The sequence below is a fragment of the Neofelis nebulosa genome, chromosome 5 (assembly GCF_028018385.1).
Source record: "Neofelis nebulosa isolate mNeoNeb1 chromosome 5, mNeoNeb1.pri, whole genome shotgun sequence".
NCBI classification, from domain to species: Eukaryota; Metazoa; Chordata; class Mammalia; order Carnivora; family Felidae; genus Neofelis; species Neofelis nebulosa.
Genome location: NC_080786.1, coordinates 87,524,898 through 87,552,341, shown reverse-complemented (window position 1 = coordinate 87,552,341; position 27,444 = coordinate 87,524,898). Strand labels below are relative to the sequence as shown.

The 27,444-nt window shown below is 51.0% G+C and overlaps 1 protein-coding gene and 1 long non-coding RNA gene across 12 annotated transcripts; one reads left to right on the top strand and one right to left on the bottom strand.

Annotated features, from left to right (window-relative positions):
- Positions 1 to 231: 231 nt before the first annotated feature.
- On the bottom strand, positions 232 to 24,094 carry ZDHHC19 (zinc finger DHHC-type palmitoyltransferase 19). 9 transcript variants are annotated; one of them, XM_058731003.1, is made up of 8 exons: positions 23,857 to 24,094; positions 23,383 to 23,504; positions 22,737 to 22,876; positions 21,762 to 21,934; positions 21,253 to 21,358; positions 14,471 to 14,556; positions 13,923 to 14,122; positions 232 to 12,126 (listed from the first exon to the last, which is right to left on the bottom strand). In XM_058731003.1, the coding sequence occupies exons 1-8, from the start codon at positions 24,000 to 24,002 to the stop codon at positions 12,107 to 12,109; spliced, it is 993 nt and encodes a 330-aa protein (XP_058586986.1). In that variant the 5' UTR covers positions 24,003 to 24,094; the 3' UTR covers positions 232 to 12,106. The 9 variants fall into 9 exon arrangements, with proteins under 9 accessions (XP_058586986.1, XP_058586980.1, XP_058586983.1 ...); XM_058730997.1 differs by lacking the exon at positions 232 to 12,126 and adding an exon at positions 13,052 to 13,273; XM_058731000.1 differs by lacking the exon at positions 232 to 12,126 and adding an exon at positions 13,052 to 13,263.
- LOC131512404 (uncharacterized) lies at positions 23,973 to 26,294 on the top strand. Of its 3 annotated transcripts, XR_009262122.1 has the most exons (4): positions 23,973 to 24,289; positions 24,492 to 24,610; positions 25,366 to 25,525; positions 25,812 to 26,294. It is a non-coding gene; the product is annotated as an uncharacterized LOC131512404 (long non-coding RNA). The 3 variants fall into 3 exon arrangements; XR_009262120.1 differs by lacking the exon at positions 25,812 to 26,294 and having other exon boundaries at positions 25,366 to 25,613; XR_009262121.1 differs by lacking the exon at positions 25,812 to 26,294 and having other exon boundaries at positions 23,973 to 24,335; positions 25,366 to 25,613.
- Positions 26,295 to 27,444: the final 1,150 nt, after the last annotated feature.

Here is a 27,444-nt window from a genome sequence, read left to right as displayed (position 1 = left end):
TGGTTCCAGCCCCTGGGAACAGTCATGCATTTCCTTGAGACCACCTTTCTATGGTCAGTCAGCTTCAAGTCTTACTGAAGGCGGCTTACAGCTGACTGGTCAGTTTTCCCAAGCAAGCACCCTCTCCTGCCTCTCAGGGGCTCCAAGGGCCTCGAGGCCAAGGCCATCTCATTCATCTTTCACCCCCTCCCCATTCCTTTTCACCCAACAGATCCGTTCCTCGCACAGCAGTAGGCTGTCATGGGTGCTCATTACCGGTTTGTTTTATTTGAACCTGAGTTTACATCTCTGGCAACTACAGCCACGACACATGGCCATTAAACTTTATGGTGACAACAGAACAAAGGCAGAGGGACAGGTCAGCAACATGTCACTCTGAGGGTGAGAGCACATCCTAGGAGTTTTTTAAGAGGCACCAGGGCAAAAAATCTGTGATGGCTGTCCAGGTAGGAAGGTCCCCGACCTGAGTCACAGTGTGTGTTGGGGGGGGGGTGGGGGCTGTAGTAAGGACAGTGTCCAGTGTCTGGGTGGATGGGAACGGATGCATTTGCAGAGTTTATAGCTGTCCTTTGACTCAAACTCTTCTCACCTACTATCATATCAAGCTTTAGAAGCCTGTTGGAGGCCAACTCTAGGCCAGACCAGTGGTTAAAAGGCCCTCAGGGTGTCTTACTTTGTTCCTCCTCCACATTCTGGGTTCTGGATTCTTGTGGTGCTCAGCCAGGCAGGTATCTGCCTGCCTTTTTGTCTCTGCCTGGTTCTCCTTCTGGTCGTCTCCCCTCCCTAGTCCCCAATCAGCCTCGCTATCTGTGCTGCCACAGGCATGAGGTCAGCCAGTCTGATGCAACCGTTTCTGGTGCGGGGACAAGCCCCTGCCTGGCACAGCTCACCAACACAGGGGCGAGCTCTGAACTGTCAGCCCTGAGCTCCGCCACCCCGGCTCAGTGTCCTGTGCAGGAGCCCTCCCTCCAGGCCACGCAACCCCACTGAAGACTGGTCATGGCCATTGTTTTAACCCCTCCACTCCCTCACTGAGTGAGCTGGGGCAACTCGCCTCACCTCTCTGCACCTGTTTCTGCTTCTGGAAAGGGAGACAATGACACATACTCTCAGGACTGTTGTGAGAATTAAATGGAAAACAGCATTTCCCAAACTTTGGTCACTCAATGTCCCGTCACAGGTTTTTCCATACCTGCACATCACCTGCTTTACTTTTTTACTTGGTGTTTCTCATCAAGTCAGCTTCAAATCGTCTCACTTTGTAAAAAATATGCTTTGCTAAAGAACACAGGGCCCATGCAATAGATTAATATATGCAGCCTCTTCTGTTCCTTTTAAATGATGCATTTTAAAAACTCCTGTCGCGGAGCGCCTGGGTGGCTCAGTCGGTTAAGCGTCTGACTTCAGCTCAGGTCACGATCTCACGGTCTGTGAGTTCCAGCCCCGCGTCAGGCTCTGGGCTGATGGCTTAGAGCCTGGAGCCTGCTTCCAATTCTGTGTCTCCCTCTCTCTCTGTCCCTCCCCCATTCATGCTCTGTCTCTCCCTGTCTCAAAAATAAATAAACGTTAAAAAAAAATTTTTTTTTAATAAATAAATAAAAATAAATAAAAACTGTCTCCAAATTCTTCCCTTCTTGGTAGGCCAGGCCTCTTTTGAGCCAGCTACAGGCTTTTCCAATAGTCATCACAATAAATACTTAACTATCAAATCCAAAGTCCTCTGGGGAAGGGACATGAAAGCTGTTGTAACATGATTTGGAAGACCCTGAGGTAAGAGATGGGCAGCTTGAACCCACCCCTCCCCGGGTAGGTGTGTAGCAGCTGTGGGTGTGGGGACTTCTGCCTTGAGGAGTCACTGGCCCTCTTGGAGGACAAGGACCAAGACCCCCACTGCCCTGCTAGGAGAGAGGGACACAGAGGACAAGGAGCCCTAGGGCCCAACTGTGAACTGAGAGGCCAGCTCATCTGGGCATCCCGGCCACACTGTCAGAGCACATACCTCCTGCCAGTTGGTGCCTGAAAACCCAGGGCTGGGGACCGAAGGCAGACACCCGCAGAAGGGAGAGGACATATATGCCCTTCATTACAGGTCAGGTCTCTACAGCTATGTGGGCAGGCACAGCCCGACTCCGTGACTCCCGAGCTCGGTGTGGCCTAGTCTCACCGGGACTTAAGAGTTTGGGGACTGGAGCTTTAGCTCTTTAAAAACAAGTCAATTAAGCGGTGCCATGGGGCTTGCATGTAACAATCTCTTAATTGTGCTTTGCGCCTTCAGCATAGAAGGTGCTTTCACACTCTCTGCTTGGTACTTCACTGCCAACCTACAAGGTAGTCAGAGCAAGTCCAGGGCTGTGGCCCCAGTTCATAGATGAAAACACTGGGGTTCAGAGAGGCTAAGACACGAGCCCCCAGGGCAGTGTGCAGTGGTAAACAGCGTGGGATATTTATCAAGCACTCATTATGTGCTGGCATGTTCCCATACCTTACCTCATGTAATACTTAAAACAGTCCTATGACGTATGGACTATTAGCCAAATAAGCAAGGTTAGGAATCCCACCCAAGATGCAGCAGATTTGAATTTGTTACGAATTACAGGCAGCCCCCAATTTCCAACTAGATTATATTCCAAGATGTGGTCTAAAGACACTTGGCCACTGAAACAGGGTTATCATGGTATTCAGGTACTCAGGCTAATCCAAGGAGGGCCAATTAACCCAGAATACTCCACATTCCTGGATATGTGCAATGAATATTCAAAAACTATTACTATAATGCCAGCAGTCAACATGAAACAGTGAAAGCATTTGATAAGACAGTACTTTTTACTTATCTCAAAGCCTGCCTAAAATCTGAGGCCCAGATAGAAGAAAGGACATAATTTACCCTGCCCTCCTATTTTAGAATTTAAAGAAGAAAAACCAGTGGTATGGGGGCGGGGGAGCAGGCTGGGGAAAAAAGACAGTTGACCAAATAAGGTCAAATAAGAAAGTTGTGAAAGCAAGAAGCAGGTCCCTGAGGCCAGCTCAACACGAGGGGGACAGCAGGATGGCTGGGGACCTTAACTTCTCTCCCATTCAGGAGCTTGTTTTCATCACAGAAAGATGCCAGAAGGTACTGGATCCGCTGACTGCTGGGGAGTCTGGGAGACTCAGAGCCCGGAGAACAAAGAGAGGAAAAGCAATGCTGTCAATGGGATTTTCTAGGGAAGACAATTGGGTTTCCAGTGGGTCTAATCAGAAATGGATTCACCCCCTGCCACCACATACCGAATTCTGGCAGGGGGTCAGGAGTCAGGGTCTGATGGCAGCTGGAGACTCTCCACTACCCTTGGAAGAGCAGCCTGGGACTCTGGCTGCTTTTTGCTCTGATGCCGGGACAGCAGCTCACAGCTGTGTGACTGGACCCACGGTTTTACCTCTCACCTCCTCCTCCATGAGACAAAGGTGACACTCAAACCTCCCATCCAGGGCCACTGTGGAGAATGAGTGAGTCAGACAGTGTCTTGCACACTGGGGACACATAAATGATACGTTACCCCCTGGTCTGGCTGGTGCCCTCACTTCCTGACTGAGGCTTCAGGGCCATCAAGGCTATGAAGGCAGCAGCTTTGTCACAGTCCCCTCTGTGCCAAGTTCAGATGGCCAGAACTGAAGGGCTGGGAGGTGAGTGGAGGGTGGGAAGGCTTTCATGGTTCAAACTAGGTGTGAACAGATGAGAGACATGATTCTAACTTGAGATCAGAGCCTGACAGCATAGCAGGCTGTGGGCCACTACCTCCCCTTTGTGGAGCCCTCCAGGAGAGGGGCCTGCAGTGGCCACAGAGCAGAGCAGCCCCAGCCAAGCCAGCGAAAGTGCCCATAACCCCCCTGTTCTCAGGTAACATCGGCACTGGAAGGAGTCACAGATCTTTTGGTTCCATATCATCATTCCACAGATAAGGGAACAGGTCCAGAGAGGGGAAGGGCTTTTTGCAGTCACACAAACCCACAGAGGAAGTGCTGGGCCTAGAAATCAGGTGTCCAAACACCCAGGCTGACAGTCAGAATCCCCCCTCCCCCCACCTCCAGCTAGGAAGCACTTGCTCATCCACCATAAGCATCTGATGAGCTTGCTTCCAGTCTTTTAAAAATACATATATAGGGGCACATGGGTGGCTCAGTTGGTTGAGCGTCTGACTCTTGATTTGGGCTCAGGACATGATCTCATGGTTCTTGGGTTCGAGCCCCGCATCGGGCTCTGTGCTGACAGCTCAGAGCCCGGAGCCTACTTGGGATTCTGTGTCTCCCTCTCTCTCTCAAAATTAAACATTAAAAAAAAAAATGTGTTTTAATGTTAAAAAATAAAAAAACAAAAACAGAAATACATACATAAGATTGAAAATTAACGATATGCCATCCATGAACACATTATTTTTTAAATCCAATTTCATTACCTCCTGGATACATTGTAGTTATTGAGTATTTGTTGAATGAATGAACTTTTAGCCCCACTATCCCAGTTCAGGCCCCTCCCTAGATGACATCACTAAGCTCTTGATTGGTTTCTCCTCTGCAAGTTCCTCCACCCAGTGCCCTCCCTCCCTATCCTTACCAGGGCTTACCATGTGGTCCCTACCACAGCAGGGACCCTGGGGACCAAGAGGGCAAATGAGGCTGCCCAGAGGTTTCCTCCCACCCTGCTCCTCGTTGGTCAAGGCCCCTCTTTTGGGACACCCTTGGATTAGGCTTGGGAACAGGCTGGGACACCCAGACACCCTCTCCCACGGATCCAGGCCCTGGCACCCTGCTCAGCTGCTTCCTCATGCTACCCAAGCGCTCCTTTCACTCAATGGCTGGTTTTGTCTTTGCTTTCACTCCTTTCCCCACTGTGCTAGGATACGGAAGGACCCCTGAGCCTCCGGTAGGACTCCAAGGAAATCATTCAATCAGAAAATTAAGGCCAATTCAATGGGGAGAATCCTTCCACAATGTATAGAGATAGCGAATTATCATGTTGTACACTTTACGTACCTTATGATTTTATCTGTCGATTATAACCTGGTAAAGCTGGAAAAAAAGAAAAAACCTAAGGCCAGAGCCTGGGGCACTGGCAGGGCCCAGCACTGCTGAAGGCAAGGGCATGAGTTCTGCAAGAGTTCTGCAACAGGACAGAGCCTGGAAGTTTTCCTGGTAGGTGGTGAGAGGGAGAGTCATAGGGCAGGAGTTAGGAGGAGAAGCAAGTACGTCTGATCCCTGAGGTCAAGGATGAAAAGAGAGTTTTCAGGAAAGAGGGTATAATCAACAGTGCCAAAGCAGCTGAGGATGGAGGAAAGTCACATCCACTTCCTGAGCTGGATGTGCACAGACCCTCCCTGGGACCAAGTTTGGGGTCAGGATGTGCCAGGAGGCCCACTGGCTGGATCGGGTACTGAGGAGACCTCCTGGTGAAGCTGGATAGATGAGCTAGGTGGGTGTGGACCCACCCCCAAACCCCAGGGACACGTCCCGAGACCCTACTGAGCAGAAACAGGGTGGGACGGAAACTAAACAAATTGTGCCTTTAAAGTCACCTGAAATTTATGTCTCAGCAATGTTTGATTTTTGGCTTCTCTTTCCTGCAGCAGGATATTTAAAGAAAACAAATCTTTAAAAGCTTCAACTCCAAAGCAGAGAGCCCTCTGTGTGCCTACTTCTGGTCTCTGCTTTAGGAACAAACCTCCTTTACTCTTTGGTCTGAATTGTGTCCAAGGCAGAGTGAGCCTCTCGGCCAAGATGGGCGCAGCCCAAGTCTCTGCTGCAGGTTCAGAGTGAGCCTGGCCCAGCCAGACCTTGAGACCTTCCAGAGGCTTCCACTCCAGGGCACCCTGAAGCCAGGGATCCAGAGGAACTGACAAGGTGGTAGTACCAGTTGGGAGCAGAGAGGGTCACATCTCTGCCCCAAACCTAAGGCCGGCCAGCTATCCCCCTAGGGACAGATACTTGGTGGGGAAGAGAGGGAGCTGAGAAGTCACCCAAGGAAGGTGACCAGTCTTTGTCTGGGATTTAAAAAGAGGTGGCCTGGGGCGCCTGGGTGGCTCAGCTGGTTAAGCGTCCAACTTCGGCTCAGGTCACGATCTCACGGTTGGTGGGCTCGAGGCCCATGTCGGGCTCTGTGCTGACAGCTCAGAGCCTGGAGCCTGCTTGGGATTCTGTGTCTCCCTCTCTCTCTTTGCCCCTCCCCTTCTCATGCTCTCTCTCTCTCTCTCTCTCTCTCTCTCAAAACTGAATAAACGTTAAAAAAAATTAAAACAAAAAAGAAAAGAGGTGGCCCATTCTTGGCTTTGACCATTTCCAAATGATCCAAATCCAGAGCCGGAAAAGAAGGCCCAAGAAGGGGAAATGGAGACAAAGACTTGAAACCAAGTATGGCCCTCCTACTGCTCCTTTCACAGCAACCCCACACCTACTCAGCTGTGGCCTGTGCAAAGAAGTGAATGTCAGTGTCTTCCCATGGTACACTGCGTGACCCCACAGCGCTGAGGAAGCTCTGCACGACCTTTAGTGTCCCTTTCACAGATGTAGGAACAGTGGCTCTGAGATGATAGGGGCTTTCCCGGGCCACACGACCAGAAGCAGCAAGGGCTCCTTTCCAACACAGCTCTCCTGATGCCCAGTCTGTGCCCTGTCCACACAGTCCCACCGTCCTGGCCAGGAAAAGGGCAGATAGGGCAGTCTTTCCATTTCTGTCAGTGGCTGAGGAACAGACAGATTTCTAGTGAGCACTGGGCAAAGGACTTTTCCAGCACAGATGGCCAAGGGTCCTGCCCAGGGATTAGTACCCTTGCTTGGTGACCTAATGCATCGCCTGCTACCAGGGGACAGATGAGGTTCAGGTAAAGGACCCTAATGGGTCATTCAATAAGCCCTGACAAAGTCCTGTCCACTTCAGGGCTTGTCCCCAGACTAGGGGCCCTCCTTCCTGGTCACTGAGTCATGGACTTCCAGCAGGTCAGGGTAAGAGTAGTCCCAGGGAGCCTCTAGAAAATTCTGTCCTTGCAGACAGGGAGATGGAGGCCAAGGCCTGCCCAGGATCCCATCCACAAAAGTAACAGCAGCACCTTCCCCACAAGTCATTATGAGGATTAAATGAGATAATGCAAAGAACGCAAAGCACTCACCCCACAGTTAGCACTCAGATACTATTTTTGTCGTCATCGTGATTTTGCCTACCAGACCCAAGCTACTAGGCCTCCAGGAGAAGAAAGAGTGCCTCCCGGTTTACAGTCCAGGCCTCTGACCCACCTGGTTGCTCACGGTGGAGTGATGGAAAGACTCAGAAGCAGGAGTTCTGGAACCCAGTCTCGCCTGGCCTCTACTTAGGTGTGTGACCTGGGGGAGGCCCTACTGAACCTCCCCCACTAGTGCCTTGGTTTTCTTCTCACTGAGAAGGAAACTAGATATTCAGGAGGGACCCTTCCAGCTTGGGAATCTCCAATTTCAGCAGCAAAACTGCCCTGACCAGAAAGCTGTGAAAGCGTGTGCCTGGCTGGGAGGAGGAAGCCCCGTTGGAGACAGACAAAGGCGCCCTGTGCAGGCCCTGCCTCTGGCCTGGCCCAGAGCTCTGTGGGTTTCCACACCCAAGCCCAGGGCCTTCCAAGAATCACAGTTAAAAGGTATTACTTGAAAGTTGCCAGACAGTTAACTTTGAGTTCCTGGAAGCTGTAGTCCAGGAACAGCTGGGGGTTGGGAATGGTGAAGCGAGGCTGGGTGGGGGAGGTGAGAAGTGGGGAGCAAAGACTGAGGTGAGGGAAGGACTGGCCACAGGGAGAGGGGAGAGCAGGCAGGAGCTCCAAGCACAGCTCAAACACAGGGTTCAGATGACCACAGCTTTGACCTCCTTCAGCCTAGGACACTATCTGGCCCCAAAATAGAAGCAACAGTGTGTTTTCTTAACAGGAAACTCTGTCACCACGCGGGAGGGCAGAGCCTTTGGGTGGTCATCCTGCTGTTCTCTTGAAGACTCTCAGGCCACCCCTCCATTCTCCTTTGGCCCAGAGACACTGACATTGGTTGCTTTTCTCTAAAACATGACCACAAAATCTCCCCTCTGAAGCAGCACCCTTCACCTTTGCAGCCTGGCCATTAGGGAACCCACAGCAAACCGGGCAGAGGCAGGCTGCTGTTGCCATGGTGACCAGCATCCTGAGGCCACAGGAGATCACCAAGTCCCGACTCTGGGCAACGCCTCTATCACACGGAGGCCATGATCACCACCATCAATCAAGCACCTCCAGGGTGCCAGTGCTGAGCCCAGCTCTTTGCACGCCCTGCATGATGTACCCTCGGAACAGCGCTACGAGGGGCAACAGTGTATCTCCTTTCACAACAGGGGAAGCCGGCAGTCTGGCTGCCGAGCCCAGGTCTCAACCACAACAGCAGTCTGCCCTGATCCACGGTTTCAGTTACTCACACAGGGTCATCTGTGGTCTCGAATCAGACAAGCCTCCTTCTGAGATGTCGTCAAAAGGCCCACACTAGCCTAACACTGTGTCAAGATGCTGATGCCGTTGTCCTCACTACAGCTCGACTGGTAGGCATCTAATCATCTCACATCACCACCACAATGGTGAGTACAGTCCAGCAAGAGCTTTTGAGAGAAAGACCACATTCACATAATTTTTATTATAGTGTTTTGTTATCATCGTTCCAGCTTACTTTCAGTTGTTGTTGTGAATCTTATTGTGCCTATTGTATAAATGAAACTTTATTATCTGATACATAGGGCTCAGTAGTACCCCAGTCTCAGGCATCCATTGGGGGTCTTGGAGCATACCCCCGTGGATAAGGGGGACTACTGTAACAAACTGAAATAAAATATAACTGCTGGAGCACCTGGGTGGTTCAATCGGTCGAGCGTCCGACTTCAGGTCAGGTCATGTTCTCGAAGTCCACGAATTCGAGCCCCGCATCGGGCTCTGTGCTGACAGCTCAGAGCCTGGAGCCTGCTTTGGATTCCGTGTCTCCCTCTCTCTCTGCCCCTCCCCAACTTGCACTCTGTCTCTCTCTCTCTCAAAAATAAGTAAACATTAAAAAAATTAAAAATACATATATAACTGCCTATAGAAGTACAGTGCAATGGTGAAGGCTAAAAGGGATGTGGCTGTGCCTCTTAGAAGTGTGACCCTGGGGAAGAGGCCTATTTGCTTAGTGCTGATTCCCTCATCTCTAAAACGTGACAACTTCAGAGGGTTGTGAGGATTAAAAAAGCGCATACGAACCCCTGTCCCTGGGCAGGCCCCAGCGGTGCTCAGTGAAGCTTTCGTCACCCGTTACAGGGCCTGCCAAACCTTCAGCCCTGCACACTCCACACACAGGAACTAAAGAGTAGGATGTGGGCACTGGGGGAGCATCACCTGGGTACGAGGCACTGGGCCAGGGGCCCAGGAGGGTCATTCGACCAGGGGCCTGGGCTCTGCGACACAGTAGGATTCTGGGCCCTGATCCCTCACTGCGGCAAACCTCCTCTGCCCCATCAGTCCCTACCCCACCCTCAGCCACCAGCAGTGCCCTCCTGGGTGGGGCAGGCAGGGCAGGGCAGGGCTGGGCATGATTATCACTCCCAGCTCAGGGCTGGAGACAGAGTTAAGCCAGGCCTTCTTATCGGCTCCCCAAGCACTATGCTGAAAGGCACTGCCTGGCTCTGAAGCTTGGGGGCTGGAAGGTGGGGCCCTGTAGTGGCTGCCCAAGTCCTTGCTCCTCTAGAATGGTCCCCGGAGCAAGAATGGAAGAGGCAGCCTGGCAAACAGAACTCCACCTGGCTTGGATACCGTGTCATCTTAGGCAATCCCTTCCCTCTCTAATCTCCATCTGTGAAACTGGGGGTGGAGGGGCAGCTGGAGAAGGTGACCCCTGAGTCCCTCGCAGCTTGAAAGAGTTGGGATCCTGTGACCACCTGTGAGGTAGCCATGCTGATTGTCCTATTTACAACAAGGCACCTGAGGCCGAGCAGAGGGAAGAGACTCATTCCCATAGCATACTAATCGGTGGCAGAGCTGAAGGACACCCAAGCCAGTGCTCTTCCCACACCACATGCCCTGACCTTCTAGCAGGCCCATGGAGGAAAAGTCTAGAAATGACAAAAGCACAGCCACTTCTGGGCTCCCCATCCCAGGTCCAAACCCCTCCACGAGGTTCCAGGTATGGGCTGGGGACCTCAGAAGAGCTCCAGGCCCGTGGATACCTGGCAGCCCTACGGAGTGAGAGGTCACTCCTTGGCTTCTGTCCAGGGAAGGCAAGGATGGCAGGGCTTTCTGGGTGTGGGGAGAGCTGGCCCCATAACTGGACTCGGATAATACCCCTGCTCTTATCAGTGGGCCAAGGGCTCCAAGGGGTATATCTGAGAATCAAGGGCAGGTTCAGCAGAAGTGGGGAGGGAGCACAGAGGCAAGGTGAGTGCAGCTCAGCTGAAGCTTTTAGTCTGGAAGGAAAGAATTTCTGAGGGTGGGTCTAAGGCTTAGGGGATGGGTGTGGGCGGAGTCACAGGAAGGGGCAAGCTAGGTCCACTTACCCTTTGAGGAGCAGAGGAACCTGATCCAAAGGGCTTTCTAAAGAAATCCTAAAAACCTCAGTTTGGGATGGACGAGAGAGACCCAAAATCTATGCCCCAGAGCAGAGGAGTCATGGCTGCCTTTGAGAACCTAAGAAAAGTTATGCCCTTGCCTAATGGGGAAACTGAGGCCCAGGCTTTTGGGGAGATGACTCACACCTAGCTTAAGACTTGGAAAGCTCTGGGGCGCCTGGGTGGCTCAGTTGGTTAAGCATCCAACTTCAGCTCAGGTCATGATCTTACAGCCTATGAATTCGGGCCCCGCATCTGGCTCTGGGCTGACAGCTCAGAGCCTGAAGCCTGCTTCAGATTCTGTGTCCCTCTCTCTCTCTGTCCCTCCCCAACTCATGCTCTGTCTCTCTCTGTCTCTCTCTAAAATAAATATTAAAAAAATTCTTATAAAGACTTGGAAAGCCCTGTTGGAGAGGGGGTGAGTCCCCTGTACAGCTGGGGGCAGTGACCCAGGAGGTTCAGTCCTAATGACCAGTCGCCAGGCTCTGAACCAGGCAGAGCAGCAGAGAAACAGGCCATGTGGCAGAGCAGGACTAGGCCTTCCAGACCCTGGGGCCTGGCTTTCTCAGGCCCCGGCAGAGCTGGGGCTCCAGGCAGGCACCACCTGGGTACTCAGCCAGTTCCCTGAACATCCAGGCCTTGGCTCAGGATTCCTGGGCTCTCTTCTTCTCTGGCCCAGGCTCAGAGGACTCCCATCTGGGAGCAGGCCTGCAACTCTCCTCACTGCTGGGCAGCCAGGGCTGAGCTGTGCCCTCTGAAACCACCCAGACAGGTGATGAACACATACACCACATACACCCCTGGGGTTGGGGGCTCAAAAGGTCTCATGCCCTCTTCCCCTCCCCAGGCACCCCTGGACTACAGGCTTCCCAGACAGATACGACTGCTTCACCTTTATTTGTAAATGCTGGCCCTAAGACTTTTAAATGTGGCCACCGAAGCCATTTGCAACAAGGCCAAAACTAGGCTGCCTTTCTGTATGCCAGTGAGTACCCTGCACCCCTCCCAGAACCCAAGGTTAACTCTGAGTTAAGCAGGGGTGAGAGCTGAGAAAAGGCTTGAACACCGAGAGCGCTTGGCATGGAGAGTCCATGAGACCAGGGCAAAGGGGGCAAGAAAGAGCTGTAGTCCTTGGGGTTGAGCAAGACTGTTCAGGGGCCCAGAGAGCCAGAGCCAGAGCCAGAGCCAGGGGTAAAGCTGGGGCTGGACAGGGAAGGGCCCAAAGCCGCCATGGACATTCCAGGGAGGAGGAAGAAGGAAGGGCAGCAGTGAGAGGCACTCAGCATATAGAGAACTAAAGTTACGTCCTGCATTGTGGGTCACCCACCTCTCCAGGCTGGGCTGGCACCCCCAAAGGATGAGCCCCTGCCACCCCCACAATACACATACAGGCACACAAACCTCCATGGGACCCTGAGGTGTTCACCTGGTCCTCTGCTGACATGCCTTCCTCTCACCTTCACCACATCCTGAGCTCGCCTGGCAACGAGGGTGGCAGGAAGCAGCGTGGTTAGTGCCCATCATCACCTCCTAATGTAGCAGTTCTGAACCTTCAGGGTGGCAGGAGCACATGGGGCACTTGACAAAAATTCAGATTCAGATTCCTGCCCTCCCTTCTCCTCAAGATTCTGAATCAGTGGTCTGAGGACCCAGGTAATTCTGAGAGGGTGGTCCTTGGAGAAATGCTGGGTGGTCTGCTAGGTGTTCGGTGGAGAAAACAACCGTAAATATAACTGCTGCATTCATCGTGTGCCTACTGTGCACCTGACGTTTGGCATGAACCACCTTATTCTGTCCTTTGACACCCTTCCGGGAAAGGTGCCATCATTTCTATTCCCAAGGTCACACACTGCCACTAGAGAAACCGCAATTTGAGGTAGTTCCCTCTCTCCCCACCCCCTTCCTGTCCCCCAGGGGCCTGCAGACTCACAGGGTCTGGGACCCACCCCAGGGACAGGACCAGAACCAGCATGTGACTCCCCAACAGGAAGGAGTGACCAAGGTGACACCAGTTAGTAAGAAAGATGTAGAATTGTACTGTAATGGAGAATACCCCCACCCCTCCACTTCCCAGGGATGAGGCCGCAAAAGGGCCCACTCCCAGCCTGAGGGCCGCCAAGTCACCAGGGAGGCTCCAGTGTGGCAAGGCTGGACCTGGCTGGCTTAGCCAATTCCCAGGCGGCGGGCGCCCCCTGCAGCCAGACAGGGGAGTGGCAGGCAGAGGCCTGGACGTTCCCAGGGCTGACCTCCCTGGGACAGCTAGGTTTTCTCTGGCATCGTCTCCGGGCCTCACTGTGGTCCTTATGGTTGCCCCATTTTAAGGATGAGAGAAGTGTTGAGTGTCTTGCCCAAAATCGCAGAGCCAGCCAATATGGGACCCTGGCTCCTCCCTCCCGGAGTCTTTGTCCCAGCCCCCCAGAGCCCCCCTCACCTCCAAGCTCCCTCGCCCGTAGGACAGACAGAACCTTTGTAGGAGGCAGGCAGTGGGTATTTAATAGGCTTTGGTGGAGGATCTCGACACTCCCACCAGGGAAGTGGGCAAGGGTGGGGCACAGACAGGCCTCCACACAGGGCTCAGGAGATGAGGTTCAGATGCAGGGGCTCCTGGCATCGCCGGGTGTGAAGGGGCGAGAGGTGGGCAGAGCCTCGTCTGGGGCACTCCTGCAGCAGGGGAAAAAACACTGGGCCTGTGTGGAGCTAAACACAGAGTGGAGGGATGGGGGTTCTCCCCAAGCCCCTGCCCCACAGCTCATGACCCTCCAGTTGGGGAGCAAGAAACTGTCCAAGCCACCAGCCCCACAGGGAGAGCAAAGGGAGTGGGTTGGTCCCACAGAATGTCACTGCAGGGGCCCTGGGGGAGGAGGAGGCTGTGGATTACACACCCCCACTTCATTCCTAATGGTCCACTTCCAGGCATTTCATATGTTGGGCTTCAGAGTAAAAGTTGCCTTTAAATAAAGGGCTCCAATCTCAGAATTATGAACCACTGGCCTAGTCTCAGTCACTAATAGCTGAGGAAACAGACACCCAGAAAGGGTAAGTGGCCTCAGGCCAACCAGCAAGTGGTCTTTTCTCTTTATGTCTCCAGGGACCCCTGCTGTATTCTGAGGACTGTGACTTTACTTCCAGCACTCCTCAGGTCTATGATCCCCCTCCCTCAAGCTCTGAGTGCTCCAGTCTCAGGGCCAGCCAAACATGGGGTGAGGGGGTTCCCCCCCGACACTTGTAATATCCACAGAATCCCTCTCCCAACACACACAAGTACACTCTCTCTCTCTCTTTCTCTCTCTCTCTCTCTCTCTCTCTCTCTCTCTCTCTCTCTCTCTCTCTCTCTCTCTCTTCTTACCTCCTGGAAAACTAGAGCCTCTCCCTGAGGGACCCTTCCCTGGTTTGTGGAGACTCAGAGGTTGGGGCTGGGGGCCAGAGCCAGGGTCTGAGAGGGCTGGGGGACGGAGCACCGAGGGGCACACTGGGAAGTGCAGGTTCTGCATGGGCACCCAGTCAGACCCCGCCACTCTCTGCAGCCAGACAGCTTCAGCCATGTACCTGGGGAGCAATAAGCCAGATGGAAGGGGTCATGGCCCTCTTGGCCTGCTCCCCCTCAGCTTGGGGAGCACACAGCCCAAGGCTTGGCCCTGCAGAGAGCTGCGGCCAGTCTCATTCAGGCTCTAGTGCCCCTCTACCACATTTCTTAGGGTAAGAATCCACAAAGGCAAGGAAGTGAGGGTTCCAGAGGCTCTCACAATGCCCTGAAGGAAACCCCGAAAGAAGAACAGTGAGTATAAAGGCCTGGGAGCTGGGGCTAAGAGGTCAGGGGTGACGACCCGGCTTTATCCCAACTCCCCCTCCCCCCCACCACACCCCATCACTGGGTCCTCTGATCTGCAAACTCACTTGGGTCCCAGCGGTGCACAAATTGTTAAATACCAGTTGCTGGCACAGCCATGGTCGAAGGGGTTGTATCCCTGCAGGTATTGGCACTGGAGGGAGGTGAGGGCCAAAAGAGGAACTCAGGTTCAGCATGACCGGGCAGCCTACCCTCTGATGGTCCTCCCTGAACCATCAGCTCAACACAGGCCCATGGCAAGACTCCAAGGGCAGAGAAGCAGGGCCAGTGAGCCAAGGCCTCCCCTGACCCACCTCTGAGTAGCTCTCCCCAGGCAACCCCTGACCCTGCCCCCACCTCTCCTGCCTTCTCAGGGATCCTCCCCCATCACCCGCACTCTCTTTTGCAGTATCCTCTCCTTCTCTGTTTCCTTTGGCCACACCACATCCTCCTGCTACCTCCTTCTAGATACACTTTCAGATCTTTTTGTGGCTAAACTGGTCCAAATACAGTTCCATACCTGCCCCCCCCCCAATTTCCCTACCTTCCCAGTTCTCATTTTTTCCAAACTTGTGCTTTCACTGAATTTCACTATCTAGAAGGCCAATTGCATGGGGCCCAACCATATTTCCCTAGCAAAATAACTTGGCCCTGGAAATCTGGACTGAAGTTCCTGAGCACCCATGCAGTGAAGGTCAAGCCCAAAGGTGAAGTCCTCCTGTGAATACTCTTAATCAAGTTCTTCCCCTCCCCTCCCTCCCATCAGCCCCGCCCTCCTCCCCCTCCCCAGCACAAGCAGATTCTCACCCTGACATCAAGAGCCTTAGCTACAAAATGTCTGTAATGATCAAAAGTGGCCCAAGGGCACCTCTGCCCACCACAGGGAGCTCCCCTGTGTCCCATGCCCCTGTCACAAAGATTTTGACCTTCAACACTATTCTCCATCACAAGGTCTCAGGACTCCATGCAGGGCAGCTGACGCCTAGGGGAGAAAAAGTCAAGATGGCTCCACAATGTCCCATTGTTGACAAAAAGTGACATCGACCATCAAGACACTGAGTTCTAACGTTTAAAGCATTAAGGGAAACTGCCATTCTATTTGAAATTGTAATTAAATGGTTAGAAGAGTTTGATTATATTTACAATTAGAATTTTAAATTTAGAGAAATAAATTTTGATTGATTAGATGTATATGAAGTATACAAAAACAACTGTCCAACACTTAAAGGCATGATAATTGTCTGATGAACTCATTAGAACTCACTAGTAAACGACAGCACCTTCCTCTCCCCACATGAGAGCTTCTCGGATGTGAATGGAATCCAACAGCTCCAATTCTGTGTCTCAAATGCTCCCACACTCCACAGGACAAAAATCAAAGCGGGCATCTTCTCTTCCCAACTCCTCCTTCCCAGGCTCTCTGTTGCCTCTGCTCTCTGCCCTTTTTCCCCAGGGATCAGGGCATCAGGCATTTTTCTCTTTCTCTCCCTCCTTCTCTCCCCAGGCATTATCAATTCCTTTGTGTAAAGACTCACTCATTCGCTCGGAAATATCTGGGGGCCTCAACAATGTCCTAGGCACAGCACTGGGGGCTGAGGACACAACCACCACCACCAAAGCCTGCCTTAACTTTCAGGCAGCTGGGGAGTGGGCAGGGCAGTGCACAGAAGAGCAGGCAGCCGGGGCCAAGACTCCAAGGTGCAGCAGCCCTGGAAAGCAGACAGTGGGGCCCTGAGTGGCCACGGCAGGGGCATTCAGCTTCCCTGATACTGTGTGCAGCCTGGAAAGATTAAGTCTTAGGGCTGCCTACTGGCCCCTTGGAGAGCACAGCGCCAATGTGACAGTGAGGAGAGGCCGGGCTGGAAGCTGGCTGAGGAAGGCAAAGAATGATACCGGCGAGCATAGCCAGCTCGTTCAAGAAATATGGCCCTTGGGGCGCCTGGGTGGCGCAGTCGGTTAAGCGTCCGACTTCAGCCAGGTCACGATCTCGCGTTCCGTGAGTTCGAGCCCCGCGTCAGGCTCTGGGCTGATGGCTCGGAGCCTGGAGCCTGTTTCTGATTCTGTGTCTCCCTCTCTCTCTGCCCCTCCCCCGTTCATGCTCTGTCTCTCTCTGTCCCAAAAATAAATAAAAAACGTTGAAAAAAAAAAAATTAAAAAAAAAAAAAAAGAAATATGGCCCTGCTGGAGGGGAGAAGGCAACAGGTGGAGAAGAGGCTTGTGTTGTTAGGAGTGTTCTCTTTGTTCCTAAGATGGGAGAGACGCGAACACGTGTAAATGATGATAGGAAGGAACGGTAATAAGAGCAACAACAGTATATAGGGCTTCTGCTCATACTGGCTGCTGCTCTCCGTGTCTTACACGTATTAAGCCGTGCGGCCCCGTTTCACAGATGGGGAAACCAAAGCACCAGGTAGCTAAGTAACAAATCCAGTATCTCCCTGCTGATATGAAGCTGCGGTTGGAATTTATGTAGACTGGCTCCAGTGCCCTTGGTATCAACCACTGGGGTAAGTGGCCCCAAAAGACGTGGTTCGGGGATGGAGGTAGGAAGGGAATGAAGTTGAAGTGTGTAAAGAATGACTGAAATGGGGGGCGTCTGGGTGGCTCAGTTGGTTAAGTGTCCAACTTCGGCTCAGGTCATGGTCTCATGGTTTGTGGGTTCCAGACCCACATCGGGCTCTGTGCTGACAGCTCGGAGCCTGGAGCCTGCCCTGGATTCTGTGTCTCCCTCTATCTCTGACCCTCCCCCACTCACGCTCTGTCTCCATCCCTAACAAATAAACATTAAAAAAGAAAAAAAAAAGAAGGCCTGAAACAGGTTCTGCTGGTGAGGGGACAGAGCCCTGAAAGAATGAGTCACACTCATCACAGAGTGCAGCAAATCACAGAGTGCAAACCCCATTTAGATTTCTGAAGACTGGAGATCACAGACTGGGAGAGCCCCATTCTGAGCAGTGGAGCAAGGGCAGGCCAAGGGCCTGACGTGGGGCTAGAAGAACCACGGGATGTGGGAAGGGGAATGCTACCCAAGGGAGGCTGAAATGATGGACTGAGGCTGGAGACAGAAGACACGCAGATGACAGAAGGTAATGAGTAAGGGATAATGGGTACTGAGCAAGAGGAGCCACCGGTGGGCTGGAGTGGTTGAGTAGTGACTGTAAGGACAGCAAGTGGTGGGCAAATAGGGTTCCTCTGTCCTGTCAGCTGTCTCAGTATCTCCAGCTCTCCCTCATCAATGTAGGCAACTACAATCTTCCTAAAACAACCTTCAGTTGGGGTGCCTGGCTGGCTCAGTCTGGGTAAAGCATGTGGCTTTTGATTTCAACAGCTCCTAATCTCAGGGTATTGAGTGCAAGCCCCACATTGGTCATAGAGCTGACTTAAAAATAATAATAACAACAATCTTTAGCCAAGTCATCGTCCTGCTAAAGGAATCCCACGGCAAGGATGTTCACTTTAATCACTTCTAGTCAACATTGCACTGGAGATCCAAGACGGTCAGTACAGTAAGAAAAGAAAAAGAAATAAAGCCATACATGTTAGGAAGGAAGAAATGAAACTGTCCTTATTCCCAGATGACATGATTTTCTCTGTAGAATCAACAAAAAAACTATTAGAATAAGTGAGTCTAGCAAAATTGCAAGATTCAAGACCGATAAGCAAAAAATCCATTGTATTTCCTTATAATAATAATCGAACAGAAATGAAATTTAAAAACACATTTATGGGGAGTCTGGGTGGCTGAGTCAGTTGAACATCTGACTCTTGATTTCAGCTCAGGTTATGATCCCAGGGATCATTGTGGGATTGAGCCCTGCATCAGGATCCATGCTGAGCAGGGAGCCTCCTTAAGACTCTGTCTGTCTGTCTGTCTGTCTCTCTCTCTCTCTTTCTCTCCCCCTCTGCCACTCTCTCCCTCTTTAAAAATAAAAAAAATAAAGGAAGCAAAAATAAAATAAAAACAGGGAGGGGGACAAAACACAAGAGACTCTTAAATATAGAGAACAAACAGAGGGCTACTGGAGGGGTTGTGGGAAGGGGATGGGCTAAATGGGTAAGGGGCATTAAGGAATCTGCTCCTGAAATTATTGTTGCACTATATGCCAACTAACTTGGACGTAAATTCAAAAATAAACTATTTAATTAATTTAAAAAATATTTAAAAATTAAAAAATAAAATAAAATAAATAAAAGTAGCACATTTATAATAACACGAAAAGCAAAATACTTAGAAAAGATCAGGGAGCCTGGGTGGCTCAGTCAGTTAAGTGGCTGACTTCAGCTCAGGTCATGATCTCACAGTCATGAGTTCAAGCCCCGCGTCGGGCTCTGTGCTGACAGCTCAGAGCCTGGAGCCTGCTTCGGATTCTATGTCTCCCTCTCTCTCTGTCCCTCCCTGCTTGCCCTCTGTCTCTCTCTCAAAAATAAATAGACATTAAAAAAAAATACTTAGAAAAGATTTAACACAATGTATGCAAGATCTATATACTGAAAACTACAAAACACTAATGAAAGAAATTGAAGAAGTACATGGAAAGAGGTTTGTGGCTTCAAAAGCTTAATGTTGGTAAAACGTCAATTTTCCAAATTGACCTATAGGTTCAATGTAATCCACATAAAAATCTCAGCAAACGTTTTTGTGGAAATTAAGCTGATTCTAAAAGTTATGTGGAAAATCAAAGGAACTAGGATAACCAAAAAAACTCCCCAAAAGAACAAAGTTGGAGAACTTACATTGTGCAATTTCAAGACGTAATGTAAACCTACTAATCCAGACAGTGTGGTATTGGCAAAAGAACAGAGTCCAGAAATACACCCACAACTACATAGTTAACTGATTCTTGACACATGTGCAAAGGTAACTCAATGCAAGAGGACAGTCTTTTCAACAAATGGTGCTGGAACAGCCCATTTGCAAAAATAATACATATTGACCCTACCTTGCATCATATACAAAATTTAATGCAAAATGAGTCATAGTCCTAAATATAAAATCCAAAACTTATAAAACTTCCAGAAGAAAATATAAGAAAATCTTTGTGACCTTGAGTTAGGCAAAATTTTCTTAATTACAACACCAAAAACACGGTCTATAAAAGGGAAAAACCAATAGTGTACCTCAGCAGAATTTAAAACTTCTGATCTTTGGAAGGCACTGTTAAAAAAAATTGAGATGACATACAGACTGGGAGAAAATATTTGCAAAACACATATCTGAATCCAGAGTACATAAAGAAGTCTTAGGACTCAATAATTTCACAAAGAAAAAAATGGGGGGGGGGGGGCGGCGCCTGGGTGGCTCAGTCGGTTAAGCATAGGACTTCCAACTCAGGTCATGATCTCACTGTTCGTGGGTTCAAGTCCTGCATTGGGCTCTGTGCTGACAGCTCAGAGCCTGCAGCCTGTTTCAGATCCTGTGTCTCCTTTGCTCTCTGCCCCTCCCCCACTTGCACTCTGTGTCTCTCTCTCTCTCTCTCTCAAAAATAAATAAACATTGAAAAATATTAAAAACGAAAAAACTGACAATACCAAATGTTAGTGAAGATGTAGAGCAACTGAAATTCTCACACATTGTGGAAATGCACAGTGGGAATGCAGCCATTTGGGGAAACAATTTGACGGCCTCATAAAGTTAAATGTACAGTTACCATATGACCCAGCAATACCACGCCTAAGCATTTACCCAAAAAGAAATGAAAATGTATGTTCACGTGCCTGTACACCAATGTTTATAATCGCCGAAAACCGGAAACAACCCGAATACGCTTCCATCAGCAAATGTATAAACAAGTGGTGGTATATCCACAAGTTGCAATACTGCGTGGCAATAAAAAGGAAGAAACTACTGATATGGGCAGCAACACAGATGCATTTCAAATGCAGTATGCTAAGTGGAAGAAGGAGACTCAAAAGGCTATGATTCCATTTATATGAGCCACTGGAAGAGGGAAAACTATAGGGATAGAAAGCAGAACAGTGGCTGCGAGAGGCTGTGGACAGGGAAACTGGCTACAGAAGGCCGTGAGGGAGTTTTCTGTGGGGTGATGGAGCCGTTGTAACTCTTGATTATGGTGGTGGTTACAGGACAGGACTGCACGTCAAAACTCATATAACTGTGCACCGAAACAAGGTGAAGTCTAACGTTAAAAAAAAAAAAAAAAAATCCTATCGTGGCTGCCAGGTTTCCACTGGAACAAGACCAAATTTTCTACCTGACTTTCTGAGCCCTTTCATTCCGGCCAATCCCGAGCAGTCCACTTGATTTCCCATGCCATCTTCTGCTCCAATTACCACCGTTTCCTCGCCATCCTACCCACATTCCACAGACTGGCAGGCTTCCCTGCCTTTCTGCAGGCTGCGCCCCTCACATTTGCTCTCTCCGTTTTCTGACGGTCCCAAACCACTAAGCGGCACGCCCCACGCCACACAGCGGTCCTCCCAGAACTCAAGTTCCTCTCTGAGTCTGCGCTACTCAAAGTGGGAGAGGCCCTTTCTCGTAGCGTTCACCGGCGTCCGGCGGGTGTTATTCTGATTTCAGTTACCCTATCAACACAAGCGCAGGATGAAGCCTTACTCATCTCTCCGCCCAACGCTCAAAATTAAGCACACATGGCCTAGCACACAGTAGGCCCTCGATGCAGTGCACCCAGGAAGGAGAGTGACCACCGAACTCTAGGAGCAGGTGGATTTGAGATGCGTCTAGGTCCAGAAGGGCTAATGAGGCGCCTTCGAGGCGGGTCAGGCCGTCAGGCACCAGGGCGGTGCACAAAGCGGAAAGGGCAGAGGTCCCGGAGGCGCAAAGTGACCACCCACAGCCCGGTATCCCCGCGTCCCGCTCGGCCTCGCGTACCTTACCCTCGCAGGAGCGCTGGGCCGCGCTCACCGACATGGCCTGGATCAGCAGCAGCAGGAAGAGTGGCACCAGGAAGCCGGCGGCGGGTACGCTCACCAGGATGCTGCGCACCAGCTAAGGAGCAGAGCCTCCGGACCTTCCTCCCTGGCCCCGCCCCTCGTCCGACTCCGCCCCAACAGCCCCGCCCCCAACCGGGACCTTCCATCCGCTCCCCGCGCTCCGCCCGGTACACCTCACCCCACTACCCTCCCCAGGCCCCGTGCCACCTTTAGCATTCCCCATCATGACCCTGGTAGATTCTCAACTCTTACCCGTCCCTTCTAGCCCCGCCCATCTCCCTGGCCCTGCCCACCCCCACCTAGTCCCTGGGGGTTCTCCCCGTACACCATTGGGGGGCGGAAGGAGGACGACCCCGCCTCCCCCCCACCCCACCCCCGCTAATCCTGCCCCTCATCCCCACCCCGCGCTCTCCGCAGTGCTCCCTACGTGGGTCCCACGGCGGATACGCCATGGCCTTGTCCATGGAGAAGGGCAGGTGGGTTGTGCGCACCAGGAAGATCAGGCAGGTCACCAGCAGGGCACCCGAGTAGAGGCACAAGGACAGGACGAGCAGCATGAAGAAGCGGAAGTTACGGTGACCGATGCAGTTATTAACCCATTTGCAGTGGTGGTCAAAGTCCTGGGCAAGAGGGAGGGGGCAGGCTTGGAGCACCCCTAATCAGAGGTTTTACCCCCTTTCCCAAAGGCCGCCTACCCTTGGCCCCTCAAACTGGCTCCCATCCCTAGGGAGAAACCCAGCCACAAAGTCCTTAATGCTGGCATTTCTATGGTTAGAGCACTGTTAAGTCTCCATGGCTCACAAGGTCATATATCAAGAGGCCTTTAGAGACAAGGCCTTCCTGGTCTTCTGTGGGACACATCCTGGTTTAACTTTGGGCAGGACACAGAATATTTCTGGGACTCTGTTTTCTCATCCATTGAATAAGGATAATAATACCCTTGCTCAGGCAGCCTCCCTGGATTGTAAGGACCAGATAAGACAGCACATTTGTAAACCTGTGTAGCCTGTGCACATGAGACAGCTCAGCACTCGGACCCCAGGAGACCCTCTGACCTGGACATGCGAAGAAGACAGGTGAAGCTTCCCTGGCCAGGCCTACAGCCAGCCTGAGGGCCTTGGGCACCTAGTGTCAGCAAGCCTGGGGGAAGACACGAGTGTCTTTCTCCCCCTGGCCTGACCAGGTCCAGCATAGGTGTGGATGCCTCTGCGTGTCAGCACCTGCACAGGCAAGGGCCAACCTCCCAGGACGGATGACAGGTAGTGACCTGCATGAGTGACCAAGAGTGGCTGGGAGTTACTGCCACCCTTGGCCTTTAGCGATCCCAGAAGTGGTTTCACACCTGCCACAGGAGCTGGTGTGGGTGGGCCTCCTGGGCAGGGGCAGCGTGGGGGCAGGTGGGCAGTCAAGAAGGGCACTCACTTCCACACAGACGTTGCACCAGGGACAGTGGTAGGTCCGGGGTGGGCGGTGGAAGCAGCACTTTTGGCACCATTGCAGACGGAAGGCCCTCTGGTTCACCCACACCACATGCACCATCATGGGGCCCTGTTCATTGGAGCCTGTCACAGGAAGAGGATTGGGCAGCAGTAAGAGGGCCTTCCATCAGTCTGCTGCTCAGGGGGTAGGGAGGCCAGCTCCCTATCATTACTGGGCTCCAGGAAGTGTGGGGAAGAGATGGGCAGGGGCATCCCTAGTCCCCACTGAGCAATCTGCCCAAGCACAGAGAGACTGGCATTCAAAGGGAAGGTAAGTTTCCAGGCAGAAGTGTTCTGTGAGGACTCAGCCCTTTGAAACTGTGACTGATGCTTTAAGGAGTTTGTGCAGTGGGAAGGACGAAGGGAGAACTGAGTGGTTTCAAAGGGCTGGCTTCTCCCCCTACCCAAAGCAACTGGAAAACTCCAGAAATCTGGTTTTCCACATCTCCATGGCTTAGATGATGAAGTGCCAGAGGCAGGGCCTAGGAAAATGATGATGTGCATTGAAAGGGTCCTGAGGCCCGAGGAGGGGAGATGGAAGGAGCCCTTCAGGAGAGGTTACATCCTTCTCCCAGGGACCAATGCCTCACCTTGATGCAAGATGCCCGGGTCTGAGAAATTGAGTGAAACGAGACTGAAGAAGGTGAGGACACAGAGGAGGCCTGTGACAAGAGGAAAGGCCCACTCCCCATTCTGGGCCAGCCACCTGCAACTGAGACCAGAGCAGGGCTCAGCCCTGATCTGGGGGTGGGGAGGTGAAGTTCTCCCTGAACCTGGTCCACTTGGTCAGAACCCACATACCTTGAAGCCTGCTCTAAATATCCAGGCTGGTGACAGATCCATAGAGACTCCACCAAATGTCACCCAGTGTTACGGGCCACCTGCAGCTCCCAGAGGCACCAAGCACTATATACCCGTGCTTTTGCACATTCGATTCCTTCTGCCTAGAGTATCCTCCCTTCTCTCGCCCCTCTTCCACACTTCCCCTTCCTCTGCACTGTCATTATCTGTCTTCCTTTCTGTCTCTGTAGGAAACCTGTGGCTTGTGTGGGAGGGAGACTCACGGGAACGCAAAGAAAAGGCCACTGAAAACTACCAGCAGCACCACATTGAAGGCAGCAAACAGGCTTGGGAGGATCCAGGGAAGCGGGGCCTGAGGCAGGGGATGGGGCTCCTTCATGAGGGGCATGGCGTCCTTCAAGACTGGCATGGCTGGACCTCCTGCACCCCCAGGGGAGATCAGAGTCACCAGGCTCCCTCGCCCCAGCTGGCTCCAGGAGCCCCATGGCCACAGCAGCCTCGGAAGCCACAGCCCAGGGTGGAAGGAAAGAAGCTCCAATGTGACATCATAGAGGTTGAGGAGAATGGAGGCTAGGGGCTCTTCAGCAGAACTGTCTGCAGCCAGTGACCAGAACTTCCAACAGCAACCCCATCCCCATCCCCCCCCACACACACACACACACTTGTGCCAGGGACTGAGCGGTCCTGCCCTATGAGGTTGGCTTTGAGACTACATGAGATTAGAGAGACACATGGGGAGAAGGTGGGCGATTCTAGTCATCTTTTCAGGCTCAGTGCTAATCGAAGCAAACAGTCCTTGTTGTTCACTCTATTTTTTTCCCCTCTTTTATTATTACAAAATTCCACTTTGGGGAGTGGAGGGGCAGCTAGATAATTTTCTAACTTCCCTCATTTCCAGGGCTGGCTTCATGACACAAGTCTGGTCAATGAGACAAAGGGGATGTCTGCTGAGGATTCTCAGAAAAGATTTGCCTTGTCCTCTTCTTCTGGTCTTGAACCTAGATGTGCTGGCTGAAGGTACCACCTTGGACCCATTAGGCAGTATGTCAACAGGCTACAAAGAATGACATTGTTGAGTCACTGCCCCAGACTTAAACTGCCTCCCTCTGAGCTGCTTATTATATGAGAAGATAGCTGGATTTTCTGTTACGTGCGGCTGACATTGGTCATTTGTTTTGCCATTAAGCATCTGAACCCCTCTGTTTTTGGAGGATTCCCTGCACTGTACCTTATCATGAAGGGCAAAGACTGGTCCCCACACCAGTTGGAGCTAAAACTGCCAGATAATCGCATTCAAAGCCTCTCCTGCAGCTAGCGCATAGCCCTGTGACCCAGCCACCACCAATTAGCCTCAGAACTGCTACCACCAACCGAGTGTGGGAGTCTTCTGAGATACAGGAGCTGCACATATTTTCAGAGCTCCCGCGTGTAGAAGTGTGATGGCCATTTTGACTGTCACCTTAATTTCAACAGTGATTGCGCTGTTCTTCAACATGGATAAAATATGTAATTCTAAGAGTCCTACTTTGTTTTGTTTTGTTTTTTTCTTAATGTTTATTTTGAGAGAAAGAGCGAGCGCACTGGCGTGCTAGACAGAGAGAGTGGGGGAGGGGCAGAGAGCGAGAGAATCCCAAGCAGGCTGCATGCTCAGCATGGACGCTTAACCATTTAACCGGCTGAGCCACTCAGGTGCCTCTTGATGTTGCTATTTGCTGAAGCTGGGGCCCAAATTCAGAAGAATAAAATTGACTTTGTGTCTTTTTGACTGGTAGGTGACACCAAAGACCTGCTCTGCCCCCGCATGACCTGTGACATGGCACTACCACACGTAGAAGGACGTTAACGCACAGATATAATTAACATGCTCCGTATTTTCTTATGTGTTCAACAATATTGTAAGAGCTGCCCTATTTATTGGGCCCACATTGTGGGGTAAGCTGATAAATAAAAAAGAGGATTAAATCTAATACCCGTATAGGTACAAGGTTATCAATATGAATAAATTTTTCAGTACTTTGGATACTCTTGCAGAGTGGGTAAAAATACATTTGAATTCCAGGGCAAAGCCCAATACAGACTGTCAACAAATTGGCTTCTAAGAATATTTTATTCCTTAGTTTAAAACACGTATGTCAATTGGCAGCAATTTTGGCACACACTTTAGGTAACAGATTCGTCAGTGTTTTTTGCTGTCCATTAATTCATTTTTCCTCCTCAGGTTAATTACCAGTCAAGTCTTTATGGAATAATTATGGGGACCCATCACTTATATACCTCACCCCAGTAGAGATTCCATTCTCCTCCATTCTGATAACGTTAGCTCCTGGAACAAGTTAATGTGCCTTGTCATCAACATATGGTTTCTCTGCTCCTTTCCGTTTTGTGTGAAGCTGCAGACCAGAGATGGGGTCTTCTGGAAGAAACATCGAAGGACATAAAGGGATACAGGGAATAGACACACGATTACAGACTTCCGTAGAATAAGCTGATGTGACCACGGAGCAGACACCTCACTGTCGATCAATCCCTGGATTCCATCCTCCAAAAACCTCCTTCTCCCCCAGTGCTGTTCATCCCAGTCATCAGGACCATCATTCACCCTGTTGTTCAGATCAAACCCATGGAGTCGCCTGACTCCTGTCCTTATCTCATCCAATCCACCAGCTCTGCCATCAAAATAGAATCTCTCAAGTCCAAGCCATCACCCTCTCTTGCCTGGATATTCCGATAACCTTGTAACTGCCTCGTGCCTCTTCTGTCCTTGGCCTTTAATGGACTCTGTTCCAAATAGCAGCCAGTGCTCCTTTTAGAACTTAGCTCATGGCCTCTGGTTGGAACCTTCCAACTGCTTCATAGGTCACTCAGAGGAAAATCCAAAGTCCTTACCGTGGCCTTCAAGGCCCTCCCTGACCTGGCTCCTCTAACTTTCTGTCCTCATTTCCTAACACTCAGCCCCTTGCTCACTCTACATCAGCCAGGCACACTAGCCTCCTTGCTGTTCCTTAAACACACCCGGCATTCTCCAGTCCTGGGTCCTTTGCACTTGCTCTCCCGTTTCCCTGGAATTCTTTGCCACAAACGTGGTAAGTGACGATCTCGCTTCCTCTGTTCTTTTGCTCAAGTGGTGACCCTGCCTGCATCTCCGGCTGTTTCCTCAGTGTACACCCCTCACAGGTGCACTTTGGGTCAACAAATATGAATATTTAAAACACCTTTGGCATAGTTTGCAAGATACTTGCCAGAAGGTTTGTGCATGTTCACACTGCTGTTATGAGCATAAGCATATAATACTAACACTATAATTAAATATCAACATAAAATAATTTCTCAGCTTTTATAGATGACAAATGTTACCTTGATCATTTCATTTATATCTCCTTAAGCTGCTTATGAAGTTAAGTATTCTTATACACCCAGAGGTCATCTTATTGTAGTCGTCTTGTGAATTGCCCTTTTCCATCTTTTGCTTTATCTCAGTGTAGAAATGTTGGGCTATTTTTCTCTTTTTTCATGGGTGATAAATGTACATAACATAAAATTGATCATTTTAACCACTTTCTAGTGTCCAGTTAAGTACATTCACAATGTTGTACAGCCTTCACCATCACCCATTTCAGGCTTCTTCCATCATCCCGAACAGAAACTCTGTACCCACTACGCAGTGACTCCTCAATCGCCCCTGCCCTATCCGGTAACCACTGCTCTGCTTTCTGTCTCTGTATTTGACTATTGTTGGTCCCTCATATAAGTGGAATCACACAATACCTGTCCTCTTATGTCTGGCTTTTTCCACTCAGCATCGTGTCCTCAAGGTTCATCATTGGCCTTTAGCCGTCCTGAAAGTTGGTATG